The sequence below is a fragment of the Polyodon spathula genome, chromosome 20 (assembly GCF_017654505.1).
Source record: "Polyodon spathula isolate WHYD16114869_AA chromosome 20, ASM1765450v1, whole genome shotgun sequence".
In the NCBI taxonomy this organism is placed as follows: domain Eukaryota; kingdom Metazoa; phylum Chordata; class Actinopteri; order Acipenseriformes; family Polyodontidae; genus Polyodon; species Polyodon spathula.
Window position 1 is genome coordinate 17,167,984 of NC_054553.1, and position 19,043 is coordinate 17,187,026.

At 42.5% G+C, this 19,043-nt stretch overlaps 1 protein-coding gene across 1 annotated transcript in view; it reads right to left on the minus strand.

Moving 5' to 3' along the window:
• Window positions 1–3,178: 3,178 nt before the first annotated feature.
• LOC121295274 (FERM domain-containing protein 7-like) overlaps window positions 3,179–19,043 on the minus strand; it is a 48,743-nt gene continuing 32,878 nt past the window's right edge. The window contains exons 3-13 of the mRNA XM_041219728.1: window positions 18,201–18,305; window positions 17,690–17,732; window positions 17,075–17,153; window positions 15,541–15,638; window positions 15,218–15,332; window positions 14,326–14,473; window positions 7,904–7,999; window positions 7,208–7,371; window positions 7,048–7,116; window positions 6,334–6,409; window positions 3,179–5,720 (exon numbers count right to left, since the gene is read on the minus strand). Of these exons, the coding sequence (XP_041075662.1) occupies window positions 4,722–5,720; window positions 6,334–6,409; window positions 7,048–7,116; window positions 7,208–7,371; window positions 7,904–7,999; window positions 14,326–14,473; window positions 15,218–15,332; window positions 15,541–15,638; window positions 17,075–17,153; window positions 17,690–17,732; window positions 18,201–18,305 (1,992 nt within the window). The 3' untranslated portion in view covers window positions 3,179–4,721. The remainder of the gene's footprint in view (window positions 5,721–6,333; window positions 6,410–7,047; window positions 7,117–7,207; window positions 7,372–7,903; window positions 8,000–14,325; window positions 14,474–15,217; window positions 15,333–15,540; window positions 15,639–17,074; window positions 17,154–17,689; window positions 17,733–18,200; window positions 18,306–19,043) is intronic.

Genomic DNA, 19,043 nt, shown 5'->3' on the forward strand with positions numbered 1-19,043 from the left:
ATTGTCAAAAATGTAGGACATTGTCAGTCAATGAGCAAACTGGGGCAGCAGTTTGATATAAGCAACGAGTTACTCAAGTCTTCTGAAGCTTTTGTTTGTTCTTTGTATGGAAAAGCAGGAGGTGATGTTAATGGGTGCCGTTATAAACTCTTCTGCTGCAGAAATCTTCAGAGCAGAGTTACCATCATGCAGAGCTGCTGTAAAGAAACACATACAAAGGGCAAACTACTAAGCTGCTACATGGAGATATGCACTGGAAGCCAAGCCATCGATTCCAGAACCTGTGGAACATGGGTGGACTGTGGTTGATGGAGAGCTCACTTTCAACTGGATGGATATCTTGCCTGCTTCAAATGCTCTGATGGAGTTTATCAACTGTGGTTGTTCAGGGAAATATAACAGAGGCTGCTGCTCCTGCTTCACCAACAAGATGGCTTGCACAGAACTCTGCAAGTCTGGACAGAGCTGTGAAACTGTACATATTGCCACGCGCACGCAGGTCCCCTGGACAAGAGAGACAAAGCCGCATCGCTCCGTCTTTTGTCCACATGCCGTGGCTCCTTGACCCCAACCCTTCCCCGCTTTCCCTGATTTTATGGAGGAGGTGCGCTCCTCCTGGGACCACCCAGCCACAGCTCAGTTGAGACACGGTTCTCAACTGGCCTCACTGGAGGGGGCAGAGAAGCTAGGCCTGGCGGGGTTTCCCCCCTATAGACTCCACCATCACAGCCTTGGTGAATGCTGCACCGGTGGGAGGTATTCCCAGGGACCCTATGTGCCCGAACCTGCAATGTAGGGTTACGGAGACACACGCCCGGAGAGCTTACATGGCAGGGGCCCAGAGTACCCGCTTGGCTATTACATCTAGTATGCTGGTTGTGTACATGGATGGTATTTTGCGTGACCGGGCCGGAGCCTGGTGGGCCTAGTGGTTACGTGCAGACAGCTGTGGCTATTGCGGGAACGTCACGCCGATAAGGCCTCGGTGCTCCAGGCCGAAGTGGCAGCCTTGCTGGACAAGCATGCCATTTGTCTCCGAGACCCCACCTCTTCCGGGGAGGGGTTGTACTTGAGATACTTCCTGGTGCCGAAGAAGGACAGTGGCTTTCGCCCCATCCTGGACCTGCAGTTCCTCAACTGGTTTCTGAAACATAGGAGGTTCCAAATGCTGACTCATTGTCACATACTCCAGTCTATCCGGCCGGGTGACTGATTTACCACAGTGGACTTGCGACGCGTATTTTCACGTCCCCATTCATCCACAGCACAGGAAATATCTCCGCTTTGCCTTTCAAGGTAATTTTCCGTGCTGCCGTTCAGCCTCTCCCTAGCTCCCCGTACGTTTTCAAAGTGTGTAGATGCTATCCTCACCCCCTTGCGGCTGCAAAGGGTCAGAATGATGAACTACCTCGACGACTGGTTGATCTGTTCCCAGTCGCGGGAGGGAGCGGTGGCCCACACAGCGCTGGTGACGGAGCATCTAGTGAGGCTGGGCCTCATCATCAATGATGCTAAGAGTTGGCTGATGCTGGTGCAGTGCATAACTTATGTGGGGCTCCGGCTGGACTCCACTATGATGCATGCATACCTGTCGGACGACAGGGTAGCAGCTCTCCAGCACCACCTCTCCCTGTTTTGACAGGGATTGAGGGTGCTCTTTGTTTTGTGCCAGAAGTTACTGGGTCTGATGGCAGCAGCGATATCAGCCATCGAGCTGGGCTTATTGCGCATGCGCCCACTGCAGGCGGGGCTCAATGCGTTCCACTTACACACCAAGCACGACAGGCACCATTGGCTGACAGTGTGTCTTGCATGCGCGGCGGCTCTGCACTGATGGAGGATTCCCTCTCACCTGTGTCAAGGAGTCCAAATGGGAGTGGTCTACAACCACAGGGTGGTGATGATGGATGCCTCCAACTCAGGTTGGGGAGCTCTTCAAAGGCAGAGGAGTCAGTGGGTCCTGGTTGGGCCGTTGGACATCCCTGCATATCAATATGCTGGAGCTGCAGGCAGCTTTCCTTGCCCTCCAGCGCTTTCTACCCATAGTGTGAAACAAGCATGTGTTGATCCACATAGACAATACATCTGTGGTGGCATATGTCAACCACCAGGGTGGCCTTCGGTTACATCGCCTAGCCTTCAGGCTCCTGAATTGGGCACAACAGAACCTGCTGTCCCTTTGGGCAACACATGTTCCGGGCATGGAAAATTGGGCGGCGGACCTCCTCTCGAGGGATGGCCTGAATCCATTGGAGTGACGGCTCCACTCTCAGGTGGTGGAGCGCTTTTGGGAACGGCTCAGGAAGGCGCACGTCGATCGCTTCGCCTCGGCGGAGACAACACATTTCACCCTGTAGTACTCCCTCCACTGCTGCGACGGTCCACTCGGCGTTGACGCCCTAGCCCACGTATGGCCCAGAGAGCTTGTTTACTCGTTCCCGCCTCTGCCATTACTCCCGGCCTTTCTCAAAAAGGTCCGGTTAGAGAAGGCATCAGTTCTCCTAGTGGTCCCCAGGTGGCCCAGGAGAATCTGGTTCTCACTCAGTCACTATCTCAGAGAAGGAGATGAATTGCATAAAACAAAAAACTGCTGTTGTCAGTACGTTTGCAATACTTGATGTTGAATTAAAAATTAAAACTGGTATTCACTATATTGCAACACAATTTTAAATTGGTATTGTAATGTGGAAGTAAAGGAAGAAATCCAGGCAAGTATTCTGGTCTCACTGCACGGTTTATTTTACAAGAACAAGCAGTTCAATAAAATAAATGCAATAAACATTAACGAACACAGGATACATACAATGGTTTAATAAACAGGCAGGTAACACACACAAAGCGGTGCGGCAAAAGCAATTGTTTTCAATGAAGGCGGTCACAGGAAATGGCACTGAAGCGGCCAGTCAGGAAAATAGGAGGCTCCTTATGTTTCCGATTTCCGATTTTCCAGAGTTGTATAATACAACATTAAGTAGGTTTGAAATCATCAAACCAAAGCTCCTGTATCAGCCCATGATATTCGCCGTACCTTTTTCTTTTCTTGGCGATGTCATGGACCCACAGCAATCTTACTTTTTTTTCCTCTACTTTCTCCAGTAGAGGAGGGCGATCACAATTATCTTTGTTTGCTGTTCATTGTTCCAGGTATTGTGTTGTCATATACTACTGAAACTAAAAGTTTGATATGATGGGATGACAGTAGTTGCATTTTTTATTCGTGTGTATACGATAATGCTCAATAATATCAATGCATAATTATGCCTTTAACTCACTCTCTTTGCCTATATCCAGCAAACCAGACAAAACTCACAAAGAAAGAAAATATCTCAATTTTTAAAAGCAACATGTTTTTATTTTATTTTTAACACCACAATTGCCTGATTTTTTGGGTAATGTGGGTGGTTAAAATTAGTTTTTATAATATATATCACACCTTATTGCTTTAAATATATATTTTCTTACTAAGCTTGGTGTCTTCTGTACAAAAAGAGTTTTCCTTTCCTACTGTTTATTGCTTGCACATACAGCTGTGACGTAGCAAACAGCCCACTGACTTTCCCCTGCCACATTCAGTGTGACTAGTGGTCTGCTGTGACTGCAGAGCGGCGTGAACAGTCTCTGTGTGTCATGATATTGATCAGTGGTTCTGGGAGCCCATAGCCAAAAAAAAATGTTTCATAGTTGCTAACAAAATGCTTTAATGCTTATTTAATGTTTATTAACTGATATTTGAGTTCTCTACCAATAGCATTCCCAACCTACTGACATCTTGCATTTTGTAGAAAAAATAGTTTGTTTTTTTTCAGTCTGGCTTCAAGTTCAAAGAAACCTACACCAGGTGCCAATGACCGACACTTTATTCTGCAGTATTAGGGGTGTGTACCAGAGCAAGATGAAATAGCTTCAAACACAATAATAAATACAAGTTGGAAAGAACAGTAAACCATTTTTATTATTTAATAATATGTTCCCCAACCCCAGCTATTTTTTTATTGAACTTTGTAGTCCCATCTATGAAAACTAACCATCCTTAATCACAGTTTTTATTTAAGATTATATGTGCTTCTTTCACAAATGTAGGGTGTAGTAATGTATAATGAATCAGACAAATCTACTTTTACAGGATGTTCGAATTTTGTTAATTATTGAATTGAAAGATTTCTTACCAGGTGACAGTCAATACATGACTACATGTGTTTACATTCACGGTTAAAGATACAGAAACATCACAATTATTTCAACCCATTCTTCTAGCTGAACAATGGTATACACCGAACGTGTAGTCAAAATAGAAATTCACCGTTACCTTCAATTGGGAACGCCCTTTCAGACCAGGTCTGGCGGTCCATTTCCCCCAAGCAGATTCAAATGTGTACTTTCCTCTAAGCTTTTATAGAGTGCATCTCATTAAGCCTGCACATGCTCAGAGACAATCTTATACAATTCCATACACTACATGTGGTTTTGGTTTACATCTGTTTCACATTAGCTGAGACGGCACACTCACATATAATGAGCCTATACAACAGAGACCCTTTCCTCCGCTCAGCACTGGACCCTTCAAGGCCCTGCAATAATAATCACATTACTTTTCTCCACTAACATTGTTCACCTTGAAATAGGACACTTGCGTACACTCCTTCCATATCTATATACAGAACACAATATTATATGTTCATTTTATTCCTTACACAAATGTAAAACTTTTTTGGCTAATCCCATTATGACAGTAACTTGGTAGAGGCTGTTAATGGACTTGCACTCGCACAGTCGCCATTGTTAAAGGAATCCTCATCTTCCTCGTCCAGCTGGAGGCTACCAGAGGATACTCGCAGCCTGGCAAGGGGGGCAGCTTTAACAAGCTTGCCTAGTACAGGGTAGTAGTAAGGATAGATGATGTCAGAGTCTGAATCACTACCATCTGTTCCACTACCAACATACCTTTCTGTCGTACAGACAGAGTTTCTTCGATCCGCACCCACATGTTGTGGTAACACTTGCCGCACCAAACTCGGCTTCCTGGATGGGTAATGGTAATGTGCCAGCGATCTAAACTCTGTGCTGTGAGCTGTGTGCAGGAATTTCATATCACACTGACTCCAAGACCGCTTAGGAAGTGCAACCTGGTAGTTTGGATTCTCTGCCCTGTGTCCAGCTTCCTCTCTCCCTACATTAATTCTACTACCACAGCTTGTAACTTCGACTTGGTACAGACCATCGCATCTGTTTTTTTGAAGGCCTCTACTAGCAGGAGACATGGAGGAGGGGTTCGAGAAACTGGAAGACCTGATAACGTCTTCCAGCAGCGAGGCATGCATTGGGAGTGGGGGCGGACACTCCAGGTAGAAGGATGCGCTCGAGACAAAACCATCTGTCTGCTTTGCGGACAGGGCATAATTTGGGGAAGCAGTATGTCTCAGGAGCTGTGGGTTGGTGATCATCCTGCTGCGGTCCACCTCGGCGATGCTGTTGCTCCTCACGAAATACATGCAGCTTCTCTGGCCCTGCAGCACATCAGGTCGTCCCTCCGCCTCAAAGCAGGAGAAGGAGCTGCTCCTTGAGTGGTTGAAGGAAGCAGGGTCGGCTTCAGGCTTGGATCGTTCCAGTTCAGCAGCAAAGATTACCTCCACTGCTGACTTACTGCGTTTTCCAGCCAAGGCTGCCGGCGGAGCTTGTTCGCTGTGTTTGTCTGTGTCATCAGAGTGTGTCTGTTCATGCGCCTGGACACATTAGGTCAAGAAAACAACAATATCAAGTTTACATTAGAGAAGGTTGAGCTGTTCAAATTAGGGTTCAGCTCTCAAGTTTGAAAATGCTACTTGTGTTGGAGAGGGAAGATATTCAGATTCTTAGTTTGTCACACAGTATTGCTTCTGATCAATGTGACAACTTTGTTTTCACTCCTTGAAAATCAGTATACACTCCCTTAAACTGCTAATATTTTTCACATTATTTGCATAAAACATAAGTGAACTTGGTATGTATTATTACAGATAAGTGTAAATGACAAGTTTACTTTATGGGCCAATTACAAACTAACCAAAAGATATGAACAGAGATGGTTTGTAAACATGTCCTAGGAAAAGAGAAATCAAGCCACAAGACCACAGCTTTGGGCTCAGTTTACAGTGAGAAACCAAGTTTCCATCCTTACTTAAGAGGTGTCAGCTTTCTCAAGGACAGAAGCAGCCACAGGGGGGTGGTGGGGAGACACTATGAAGAACTCAACTGTTACCGATATAGCAGCTGTGAGGTAACCACAGTGTATTTCGAACCTTGGAAAACACTACTTTAAACAATAAATACATACTAAATGAAAAACACTCTATTTACCTGTGTTGATACATCTGTCAGAAGGTCTGGCGATGATCTGCACTGCCGTGTATCATAGTGAGCTTTACAGTGTTTTCTGGAAATGAGAAACCTGAGCATCTGTTATTCTGTAGTGTCTTGTGGACAGGTCTTTGTAGAGCAGAATGGGGGATTTGCTAGAGCTTCTGCTGTCAGAATAATTTATAAAAACAAACCCTATTCTTATTAGTATTCTCAGTGTTTTTAAGGTTACCATTTCTAATGCATATTTTAAACATGTCAAAGATGAGAGACAAAACCACTTTTCTCCCTGCATCAAGGGCTCCATTTTAATAATTTAACCTGTGACATCTCTTCAAATGTAAAAAATTAAGACATTAAAAACCCACATCTTGTCAAATATTTGTCATTAAATGTGTTTCTTTTAGTGTTATTACAGATGTCTAGTAATTGTAACGAGCAGGTCTATACATCACCGTAGTAAAAAAAACATAATTTTAGAGTTAAAATGCATCAAAATGTTTTGATCTGCCACAGTTCAGATTATTAAAACAGATCTGTGTATTAAAGTAACATGTGCAAGAGTCTAGCAGCCTCCTTCCCTCTGCTGATTTTCAAAGTAATGCTAACCTTCAGTGAGCATAGGGACACCTCCACTACTGTATATTCATTCTATATGAAGGATAAAAGAGTAAAGTTTAGGTTTATACTTTCCCTGGAAACAGTGTCAATTACCTTTCGAAAGGCAAGTTCCTTTTCTCCCCTCTACCCACACATTCCAGAAGCTGCTTCTGGGTTCTGCCGCTGAGATTACAAGAATAATACAATGTAAATGGATACATTATTCTTCTTATTTAAATAAGAGGAATATTAAACAATACTGCTGCATCATTACCTGTATCTGAAATATGAGCCCTTGCTGCATAAAAGGGACTTGTGCCTTGATTGGGGCTCTTCAGAAAGCCTGAAGAATGCATGGTACTCAACACACATCTTCCAGAAGGCCTTACAGGCATCGCGGCTCACCATGGTGAACTCCACGGTGTCCTTGCAGGATGGCTGATTCAAAGCACGCACAGACAACTAAAATAAATTGACAATGCACATACAAAACAATATTGTGCTGGGAAGAGCAGAGCTCCCCAGTGGAGGTGGAGAATCAGAGGGGGCCATGGTCAGGAGCTGGTTGGCAAACACAGGCAGATGTCATTATTTCAAAATAGCAGCATTGTTTCGCTAATTGAAATGTGATTTATCCTCTATTTGATTACAACCAAGTTAGAATTCAAGAATGTGTATAGTGTGAAGCTACACAATACAGTGCAGAAATAAACTATACCCAGGGTCTAATCTATAATAATGTAATGTTGGCATTCCATCTCATTCATATGCTTCTGACAAATCCTGTCATTTCACTTCATCCAGGGTCTAGTACACCCAAGAAACCTTCACCAGCACCTCACTCAGACCAGCCTGCTAACCTGTACCTGGGAGTCACTAGTGGGGACGGCACTTAATCCAATGCTTTCTTTGTATCTTCATATGGACAGCAGCTTTAAAAGGTATACAATAAAAGCAGCAAAATACTTACAACAATTTTTGAATGAAGCTTAATCAGAAAATGTTTCCTCTTGAAACTCACTTTTCGGATTTTGGCCCAGTTGAAGGTGTTTATTTTCGTGTTGCCCTGAAATAGAAGTATCACAATATTGTAGCATTCCCAAGCAAGCTGCAGCAGAGGCTTGTATAGCCAGGGTGCTTTATGACACTGTGCAATACAACAGGAAACAACTGCTTCATAAACTACAGTGTGACGCTGTGCAATACAACAGGAAATGGCTGGTGCATAAACTACAGTGTGACACTATTACAACAGGAAACAACTGGTGCATAAATTACAGTGTGATGCTGTGCAATTAAACAAGAAACGACTACAGCGTGATTATTAAGTCACTTAGCTGTGTTGCATAGTCAGTATGGATAAACAAACCTATTAACATAACTTCTCGCAAGCTGCCATAGCTCCTACTGGAGTTAATTTATTCTCATTTTGGCTTCGGACAAAATTCTGAGATGGTGTGTACAATTTAAATAAATATATTATATTATATGGCATTATATTTTTCGGTTTTCACAGGACACTACACACAGGCTTGTCTGCATTGCGTGCTGCGGCACACGTGTAGTGAGAGCAGCTGCTGGATTCCCTCCCACAGCATCTCTTTGCCGTTTTGGCGACAGCTTTCGCATCACCATTACGAAGGCTGTTAATTTATTAACAAGCAGGTTCCCCTCAGACTCATGTTGGTAGTGACAGAGTGGTTTTGCCAGTAACTTGCACAGGCATCCCTGTGCATTGCTACCCACGGAAACTGAGAACCCGAGTAGACCCATACCCACAGAGTTCACCGACCCTCTCTTTTCCTAACCCGGTACTGAACCGGACCGAGGTCACTACACCGGTATGGTACCAAATAAACCATACCGTACCAAACCGACCTGGTGCTACAGGCACTGAACCGGTATCACAGTCCCGGTTCCGACCGTACCGTACTGTACCGACCTGGTGCTACATAATATCGAACAGTCTTTTAGAGCCGAGGCAGCACCTGTACATTCTTACTTTAAATTGCTTGCTATTTGCATCATGCCTGGGTTCTATCCTTGTGAGACATGCAAGGCCAGTTTGACTGTGGAGGACAAACATGGCAGATGCTCTTCCTGCCTGGGGCCATAGCACACAAGGAGGCACTGGTGAACCGCAGTTTCTGCGAGTTTTGTGCACATTTCTCCAAGTGCACGTTAGAGAAACATCTCTCTCGCAGCTCTACAGAGTGCTCTGTGTCACTCACCCTTGCACGGCACTCTTCCCCATCACCTTCTGGTAGAGATGCGGCTGCGTCTTCATCCCATGGCTTTGTGCCAATGGAGAGTGGACGACACACCTGGGAAGCTATCTTCAAGAAGAAGAAGAAGATCGCCGTTACAAGTGATTGGCGGACTCTGAGCAGATGGAGAAACTCGGGGCAGCAGTCTACCATCAAGGAATGGTGCTTGCAGAACTACTGCCACCAACCACCTTCCCCATACCGCCTGCAGTTCACCGGGATTACCTCTTTGATATCCAGTTGTCCTGGGGTCACCCAGCTACAGCCCCTGCTCTTTGGTGGGAGACCGCTGACTCTATATAGTGTGCATGTGGAGAAGCTGGACGTGGCCCATTTTACACCGGTGGAGGCTTCAATTGCCACCTTGGTCCATTGCCCCAACAAGCAGTGCTGGGTCTCGGTGGTGATCCTCAAGCAGCCATTGTGTTCACGGTATGGCTAGGCAATTAGAATAGCATTCTAGATGCCTACCAGTCCTATTAGCAGGAAGTCCCTTTCTGAGAGTCATAGGCCTTCTCCACAACAGCTGGATGAGCTGCACCTGATGAGGATAAAGCACTGCTGTTGGATGCCCCTAATACACCAGGGTATACATTTGATCCCGCAGTGGATGAGATACTGCAATGCTCTCACTGCAGGAATCCACGAAGGAGCTTGTCCGCCTTTTGCTCCAGCAGGTTTCAAGTCCAGCACAGCCGGCTGCGCCTGCTAAGAGAGGTGATGGTCAGAACCAGCCCTCGACTGCTCGCCACCCTGCTCAGAGACAGAAGCCTCAGTCCAAGCCACAAGCCAGTAGCAGCCCTACGAGTTTGCTGCCACAGGCACAGGGCCCCTTTTCAGGGGGCCATCTGTACTATTGGCATCAGCGCATCACAGAATCTGGGTGCTTACTACTGTAACTACTCACTGCAGTTCAAGCAGGATTGCCCTCCCTTTTAGGGTATGACAACATCAGTCACCGACCCACAGGACACCGCTGTGGTGTCTCAGGAGGCAGCAGATATGCTGCAAAAATGGGCTATTTGCATGGTAAACCCCCTCCAGTTGAAGGAAGGGTTCTCCTGCAGGTACTTCCTAGTGCCCAGGCGGGATGGTGGCCGCAGACCTATCCTCAATCTCAGACAGGTCAACCTGTATCTGAGCCGAAGGAGGTTCAAAATGTTGACGATGCAAGTGTCAATCAGGCCAGGTGACTGGTTCACCACAGTGGACCTCAAAAGACAGCTATTTCCACATCCCCATAAAGCACACAGGAGGTACCTGCGGTTTGCCATTCAGGGAACAGTGTACGAGTTCTGGGTCTAGCCATTTGGCCTCTCTCATGCTCCATGGAAGCTATCCCGGGCTCCTTTGAGACAGAAAGGCATCAGAGTACTCAATTATCTGGACGACTGGCCCATTTGTGCCAAGTCTCGAGCACAAGCTGAGGTCCACGTGGTTGGGTCACCTTCAATAGTTGGACCTTACAGTGAATCACGCGAAGAGCCAGCTCGCACCTTCTCAGATTGCCCTCTGACACACTCCTATATAGGAGGCTGAGTGCAGAGAATAGCCACCTGTTTAGAGCTCTTTTTGCTCAGAGCACTCATGGTAGTGACGTTCCAAAAGATCTAGGCTTGATGTCAGCAGCTTCCCAGGCCTTTCTGTTGGGTCTCCTGAGCATGCACCCTCTGCAGCCCTGATTCAACAGCAGGGTTTTTCAGCTTGCGTTAAACCGTGACAGCCTACTGACAGTGTCTCGTCACTGTCTAAAGGCACTCTCTTGGGGAGGTAGTCAACATAGACACATCCAGTCTGGGCTGGGGCAGTCTGGAATGGCAGGGGTTGCAAGGTGTGTGGATGCCCCCTTGGCAGGGTCTCCCCATCAATGTTTTAGATCTGTAGGCAGTTTATCTGGCCTTGCAGAATTTTTGCACAGGTTCAAGAGAGACATGTGGTTGTATACGACAGTGGTGGCTTACACTAACCACCAGGATGGCCTGAGGTCGCCCAGTCTCCATTGTGTGGTGCGCATACTTTTCCTCTAGAACCGCCTCTCATTGCGGGCAGTATATCTGCCCAAGGTGATGATGGGGCTCCTCTAAAGGCAGTCCCCAGGAGCTCAGAGTGAATTCTTAACTCAAGGTGGTGAAACTCATATGGTAGAGACAGACCTCTTTGCCTCCCAGTGTCCTCTCTGATTCTCTGTAATAGGCAGGGAAGAGATGTCTTTGCACACCAGTGGCTAGGACAGCTGTTATATGCCTTCCCACCGCTCACGCTACTCCTGCAGTGTCTGGAGAAAATCAGGAAGGACTGGGCCAAGGTGATCCTAGTAGTCCCATGGAGGAGAATCTGGTTTTCAACCCTGATGTAGCTCCTCGGCAGCCAGCCGTGGAGACTGCCAACACGCCACAACCTGCTCAGTCAGTCATGAGGGACATTATGGCATCCTGACCCATGCATTTGAGCCATCACAGCGTCCATGCGTTCCCAGTACGGCTACAAGTGGGCCGTCTTCCAAACATGGTGTCTGCCTCGTGGGTTCCACCCCACGATGAATTAATACTGCAATTTTTGCAGGACCTATTTGACGAGGGGAAATTCCCCTCCACATCAAGGTCTATCTGGCAGCTATTTCAGCTTGCCATGTCAAGATTGACTAGGTCTCCAAGAGCTCACGTCCTAGTGGGGCAATTTTTCAAAGGGGCTCGTGGCCTATAAAAGGACATAGGCAGCGTAACGCACTAATGGTGCTTAATGCACTCATGAAGCCTTCATTTGAGCCACAGCATTCAGTTAAGCTAAAGTTTTTATAATTTAAAGCGGCTTTCTTGCTTGCCATCACCTCCGCAAACTGGGCGAGTGAGATGCAGGTATTCTCTATTGTGAACGCCTGCTTAATGTTTACAGGGGCCAGGACAAAGGTCACGCTCTGCACCAATCTTGCCGAATACAATCTCGGCGTTCCATGACTGCAGCAGGCTTTAAGGAAAAATGACGCTGAGATCTATGAGTGCAGTCCTTTTGATTCCTCAGGGGCGTGGTCAAGACTGTGTCACAGGATCAAACAGCAGCTCTGGATATACAGTATTCAGCATTCAGGTCTTTAGGAGGTAAATACCTATTCAGTAATGGTTAGATTTATATTTCAGAGTGTGAGTGGAGCGGTGCGCGCCAATTTTATATGGAGCGAGGGAGCAGAGCAGGTTAGCTGCTGGAGCGGAGCTCGGATCGGACATTTCCGGCCTGCTCTTTCAGACCACTGAGGAACTGAGCATGGTTTTATTTTTCTTAAAATACATGTTCACCCATGGAGTTTGCACAAAAGTTTGTTTTAAAAAGGTGAGAAATACAGATGCAATACACGTCAGTATTTTCCACCATGTGCATGTTAACCATTAATTTTCCAGTTTTAAACCAAAATTAGGTACTTATGTTTTGTAGACTTGAGAATTGCGCACACACACACATCAAACAATAATAATGAGAAAGCATCTGAGCATTTTTTCTTTGCTGATCATAGCAATTATAATAAAAGAAGACTAAATAGTATTCCTTTCTGAATGTACATTACATCTTCTCATCTGCAATCAGCAATACAGTGGGGATAAAACAATTTTTTAAAAGATTATTATTATTTTATTTTTGAACACCATGTGAGCAGAGTGGAGCATGCCTATGTTGTCTGGATCAGGGGAGCGGATTGGGAATCTCAAGCAGTGGTGTGCAAGGACATTCTTGGTTAAATTCATTTTAATATAAGCATTTCCATGATATTTGATTCAGACTATTGTCTGTGTGACATGCTGTGGTGATTGCGTTCTTATCACAGATTGCAGAACATTCTTAACCAGATCTACTTCAAAGCTTGTGGATTAGACCAAGGCACAGGCCAAACGTAGTGTTAACTCTTTGAAGCTCACCTTCCAAAATGCTATCCGATTGTCTGGTCTCCTAAGGTGTCATAAAACTTACCAAGCCAAGCTACAGTGCAGTTGTACCATTATTGTGTTAACAGTTAGTTAAAATGCTTTAAGAATCATTTTAAATTACATAACTTGTAGATACAAGTTTAACAGTTATTTTAAGTATGTTTCCCAACAAACCTAAAGGGTTTATTGTGTTTTAAATTATTATAAACTAATAACTATTTTTGAATATTATCCTTTGATTGTATTGTGTTTTATATGCTTGTAATTGTAATTTTGTATAGAGAATGAAACTGAAATTGATATGCTTCTCTAATGAATATAACTAAAGTTATATTGAAGAGGAGGTTTAAATGATAAATGTAAATACTTTGATAACAAAATAGGTGGATACATTCCGTTTCTAACATGTTTAACTATGAAGCCTAACTTTTCTTCTTCTTCTTCCTTTGAGAATATGAATAAATGTAATAATAATTTCGATTGTTAGGTTTCTTTTTGTCTTATAACAAACACACATTTATGATTGATTTGAAATAGTTAAACTGACATAATATTAATTGTTTATCTCTTTTCTTCATGAATCTAGGGATAATTATATCAGAATCACTAGTTCTTATTGAGGTATTGTATTTATTATGGTTAATAATTACATTATGAGCTATAATGGGTATTTTCTTTAATGGTAATTGTCGAGGACACAGTTGTAACATAAATCCTAGAGAATGTAAATATGCATGACAGGTGCAAAATGTTCCATTTTATTTCTACTATGCGCACTGCGAGAATAACAGCTCAGAATAACCAGGGAAAAGGAGGACAACCAAATACTGGTTTTAAGCTCAACTCAAAATCAGGGCAGTCTTGGTAGTTAATTTATTCTATACAATTACCACTACAGTAGGCATTTTATAAAAATAAAACATGTCTAAAACCGACAGGCCATTGAGTTCATTCATACTAGATGACACTGTTGCTTGGTATGCCAGGCAAATCATATCCTGGCAACCAGAGCAGATAGCTGTCTGATAGCAGATAGTGAGAATAAAAGGTGAATCTACTGACATTTATTGGGGTGCAATGTGCTGTTACCTGACCTGAAAGAAGAGACACCAATTCCAGGACTATAACCAAAAATGTAAACAAATCAGTAATGAGAGCTTATTTGTATTTGGGGGACAAACCTAAAATAAAGGTGGTATAGGAAGCAGTACCTGAAAGACGAGCACGCCCATGTGTGCAGCAGCAAGGTTGATCTTCATTCCTTCCCCGTCATTAGCTGGATGTGGTCTGATTCCATACATGTCCAACTTCCTGGCTATTTCCAGAAGCTGAACATCGGATTCTGCTGGCAATTGCCCTCTGTAAAATATTAGGCACCTTTAAAAAAAGGGGGGTCCCTCGTCAAGTGGCTCATCTGGTAGAAGCGCAGCTGCGTGGTGCGCAGTGTGAGTCATACAGCGCAGGTTCGCGTCCTGGCTGCGTGAAGTAGGCTGGTCTTTGCTGGGGATTTCCGAAGGGAGCATCACTTGGCTCTGGAGCTCCCATGAGTTAGGGAGGCAGAACCGGCAGAGACCATTTGTCCTCATCACACTACAGTGAACCTTGCTGGCCAGGCGCTCAGTGAGCTCACAGTGGACACCTGCAGGGTCAGGTAGCTCCCTGACATTCACTCTCAAGTTCCTGGATGAAAAGGGAAGCTGTCTCAGTCCTGGGATCGGAGGATGCCCACTGCACCTTCGGGTCTCCTTCGAGGAACTGCTGCTGCGATGGTAAAAGTGATTGGGCATTCCAAATTGGGAAAAATCAGGGTAAAACCAATAATTGGAAACACTAAATATAAATAAATAAATAAATATAAATGAATGTCAGAATGGGATCAGAAGTGCATATAATGCAGAACCTCTGGATTCTCTCACCCTGGGAGGGTGGTTCTCACTCCCTGTTGCTGAGGCAAAGGAAGGAGGAAACTTTTCAGCTCCAAATCTAAAATTCTACTTTAGTGTCTCTTGAGTAAACATGATCCACATTTTATTAAAGGTTATATATTAATCAGAGATAACTGAGTAAAGCCAAGTCCTGTAGGTAATGACTGTTTGCAGTTACCTGTGTTTTTGGTGAAATCGCATGATCTTGTTGTCCAGATATTCTTGGTTCGGGAGGTACTGCTTGCACTCTAGCTGCTGTATGTCTAGCTCTTCATCAAAATCACCCATCTCTGCTGCATTGGAAATATCGAAACATCAAAGATACACACATTTAGATGTGTTATGTAAAATATATTTCAATTTAGTAACTGTTTGAAAGGATGAATCACCATTTAAATAGATCCACCAAAAGCACACACACCAAACAATCAGGCTTTTTTGTATAGAAAGCTATGATTATTAATAATTCTAGACAGACTTGCATTGGTATGCATGACATACATTGTAAGATATGAGACACCAAAAGCGCTGCACTGTTGTCGTTACATGGAAGTCCTCCATTAGCCAAATCCTGCCTGATTTGCAAGGCAAAGAGATACCTGAAAAGAGTGAAGAAATAGTATTAATAGCCAAAAAGCAATTACACATGGAACAAGGGCAATGTGCTTCCATCCTCTAGTATACATCTCAGCTAAATGCATAGTAAATAGAAATAACCCTTGACAGTTTGTCGGGTACTGTAACTGTGGTGGTTCATCATTGTTCATTTTTAAACACAATGATAGAGGATGTTTAATTCCAACAACTTTTACTTTGTATTTCTTCCCAGCAGTGCTCAGATGAACTGTCTTAATTACTCAAGTCTGCAAAGACGGGTAAAATCATCGGTGTGTACGAGGGCTGCTACGATTAAATCAAAAATCTATTTTTCGATCGATTCTATTCCTCATTATATACATGGATATAAACACTGGGTAATCGATTCAATAATTACATTTTTGTAACGCTCATAGTTAATACAAATATTTAGTTTATCAACGAAAATGCAATGAACGTCTTGCTATTTACATTATTTCTGCCAGACAAACAGTGGGCGTGTTGTTCTTCGCCTGCTGGTGTTAACTAGCATCCAATTTGCTGGTTCCATCCTACCAACAAATCAGATTTGAAAATGTTCGTAAGTATGCCCCTCTGTATCCACTGTGTAAACAAAGCCAATGGAAGTGTATTGTTTTTGTTAGGATTATTCTTTTTTTTTTTCTTCCAAAAGTTGCTCAAAAACTCACAAAATTTGGTAAGCTGGTAGATGCCAATGTGCAATAGTTGGTGTTAGTCTGCAAATTTGCGTAAGTCACATAGTTCGGCAGCCATATTGGACTTTGTGGAATTTGTTAAAACACCTACATATTGAAAACTACTTACTGCAGAGTTCTGAAAATTGCTATACATGTTGAAGGATAGTTTGTGATTAACTGTTGTTAATATGAAGCCAATTTGGTACTGTGGTTCGGCAACCACATAGATTAATGTAATAAAATGACCATAAAAATATAAAATAATCAAAATTCAAACATCTTCTCTGAAACTGCTTATCTGATTGAAACAAAAATTGGAATAAAACATCTCAGTATGTTCAGCTGTAACGCTTGTTCAAGGGAAGTTGCTACTGTGAAAATAATGGAATCCAAGCTGGATGACATCATCTGTATAAGCAACTGGCTATAAAACTGCCTAGAACTTCCTATTGACTGCAGATATGGGCGTGGTTGTTATGTAACATGTATAGTAACCCATATATGCCCTATATTGCTTGTGACCGCTAAAGGTCAAATTTAAAACTGGCTATAAAACCCATATTGCCCATATTGCTCTATTTTAGTCAGTTAAAAAAGTAATTGAAAAATAACGACCACTATCGTGAAAGAATGGGCTCTCAACTATTTGTATCATGGAAATTTACTATCATTTCATCCCTACTGTATAGTACACAAATATAAAACAAATACAAAGTACCTTATGTTTGGAAGATACACACCTTGTTAGTTCTTTCTGAAGTTGTCCTGGATCCGGTGGGAAAAATTTCACTATGAACTTAAATGAAATCTCATTTGCATCTAAGAGAAATTATGATTTGAAGTTAAAACAAAAGTATAAAAAAAATACAATAATATAAGACTGAACACATGAGTAACATTAGGCAAAATGGTCTGACTGTTCATATTTTAATAGTGATGAAAACACAATTGTCTAGAAGAGCTGCACATTTAAAAAGGACATCTGTGGTTTGAAGGGCACCATGCTTTCTATTATCTAATTCAATAGTTCAGGAAAACCCCACAACACAGACATTTGAAGTAGAAGGAATTTGTATTAATGATTATGGAACATGAAACATTTGCCTCAAGCCCACTTCGATTAAGGGTCAATACGGCCACTTAGACAAAGCGGTCGCTTAATAGTGGAGATATGGGAGTCGGAGATAGGCCTATGAATCACTGAAAGAGTGGGCGAGTTATTTGCTTGCTTCTGTTTTTTAATTGGTTATAAGTAATTGATGCAATGTGTATGTAGGGTGCAGCCTTCCTCCTTAACCAGCGTTTCCCCAGGGAGAAAACAAAAGGGTCGACTATCGGCTCATAATCTTACTTACTTTTAACTTGTTTTGCAATCGGTTTCAGCAATTCCAGCCACACCTGTAAGTAAATATGAAGAGTATAGTGTTCTGGGTTTTTATACAAAGTATAGTTTTATCAGATAATGTTACACTAGGTCTACACCTCTGCAATTAAACACACTTTACCAGTAAAAAATAAATTTACCAGTAGTTGGGGGTTAGGGTGTGACAAGATCAGACTGTATTGATAAATACTAATTAAAAAATTATGTATTTTTGATGTCAATTATGTATTCTTGTGTCCCTATTCTGCTACTGGATTTGTAATTAAAATCATGTTAACAGTCATGCTATTTTAAACATGACATTATTACAAGTGTTCAATCTGGACTGTTATTTTTATGCCATGAAATGAGCTGAATTGCAGTTTCACTCTAAAAAGGCCTATTATACCATTGGTCAATATTGAATTTCAACAATGTCTCAGAGGCTGTACTGCATATACATATTGTACTGCACAGAATAAAATGATTGCAGAATAACTTACGTAACTCCCAGTATGGTTCCTGAACTCAAGACCAAAGTACTCTTTTTCTAACAGCTTCAGGTAGCCACACACTTTATTGTAGAAGTCACTTCCAAGGATCCCTTGCTGAAAGACAACGCAGTGACCATGAATTCAAAGGCATCATAAACAAAGAAAGACTGCCTAACAAAAAGCAATATTTTGATTAACAAAATAGTTTGATTAACAATTGTTTTATCAAATATTTATATATAGATATATATATATATATATATATATATATATATAATATACATATATATATATATATATATATATATATATATATATATATATATATATATATATATATATATATAGCTCTGGAAAAAATTAAGAGACCACTGCAAAATTATCAGTTTCTCTGGTTTTACTATTTATAGGTATGTGTTTGGGTAAAATGAACATTTTTGTTTTATTCTATAAACTACTGACAACATTTCTCCCAAATTCCAAATAAAAATATTGTCATTTAGAGCATTTACTTGCAGAAAATGACAACTGGTCAAAATAACAAAAAAGATGCAGTTTTGTCAGACCTCGAATAATGTAAAGAAAATAAGTTCATATTCATTTTTAAACAACACAATACTAATGTTTTAACTTAGGAAGAGTTCAGAAATCAATATTTGGTCGAATAACCCTGATTTTCAAGCACAGCTTTCATGCGTCTTGGCAAGCTCTCCACCAGTCTCACATTGATGTTGGGTGACTTTATGCCACTCCTGGTGCAAAAATTCAAGAAGCTTGGCTTTGTTTGATGGCTTGTGACCATCCATGACCTTATACCTTGTACTTGGCTTGATTCATGCTTCCTTCACAAAG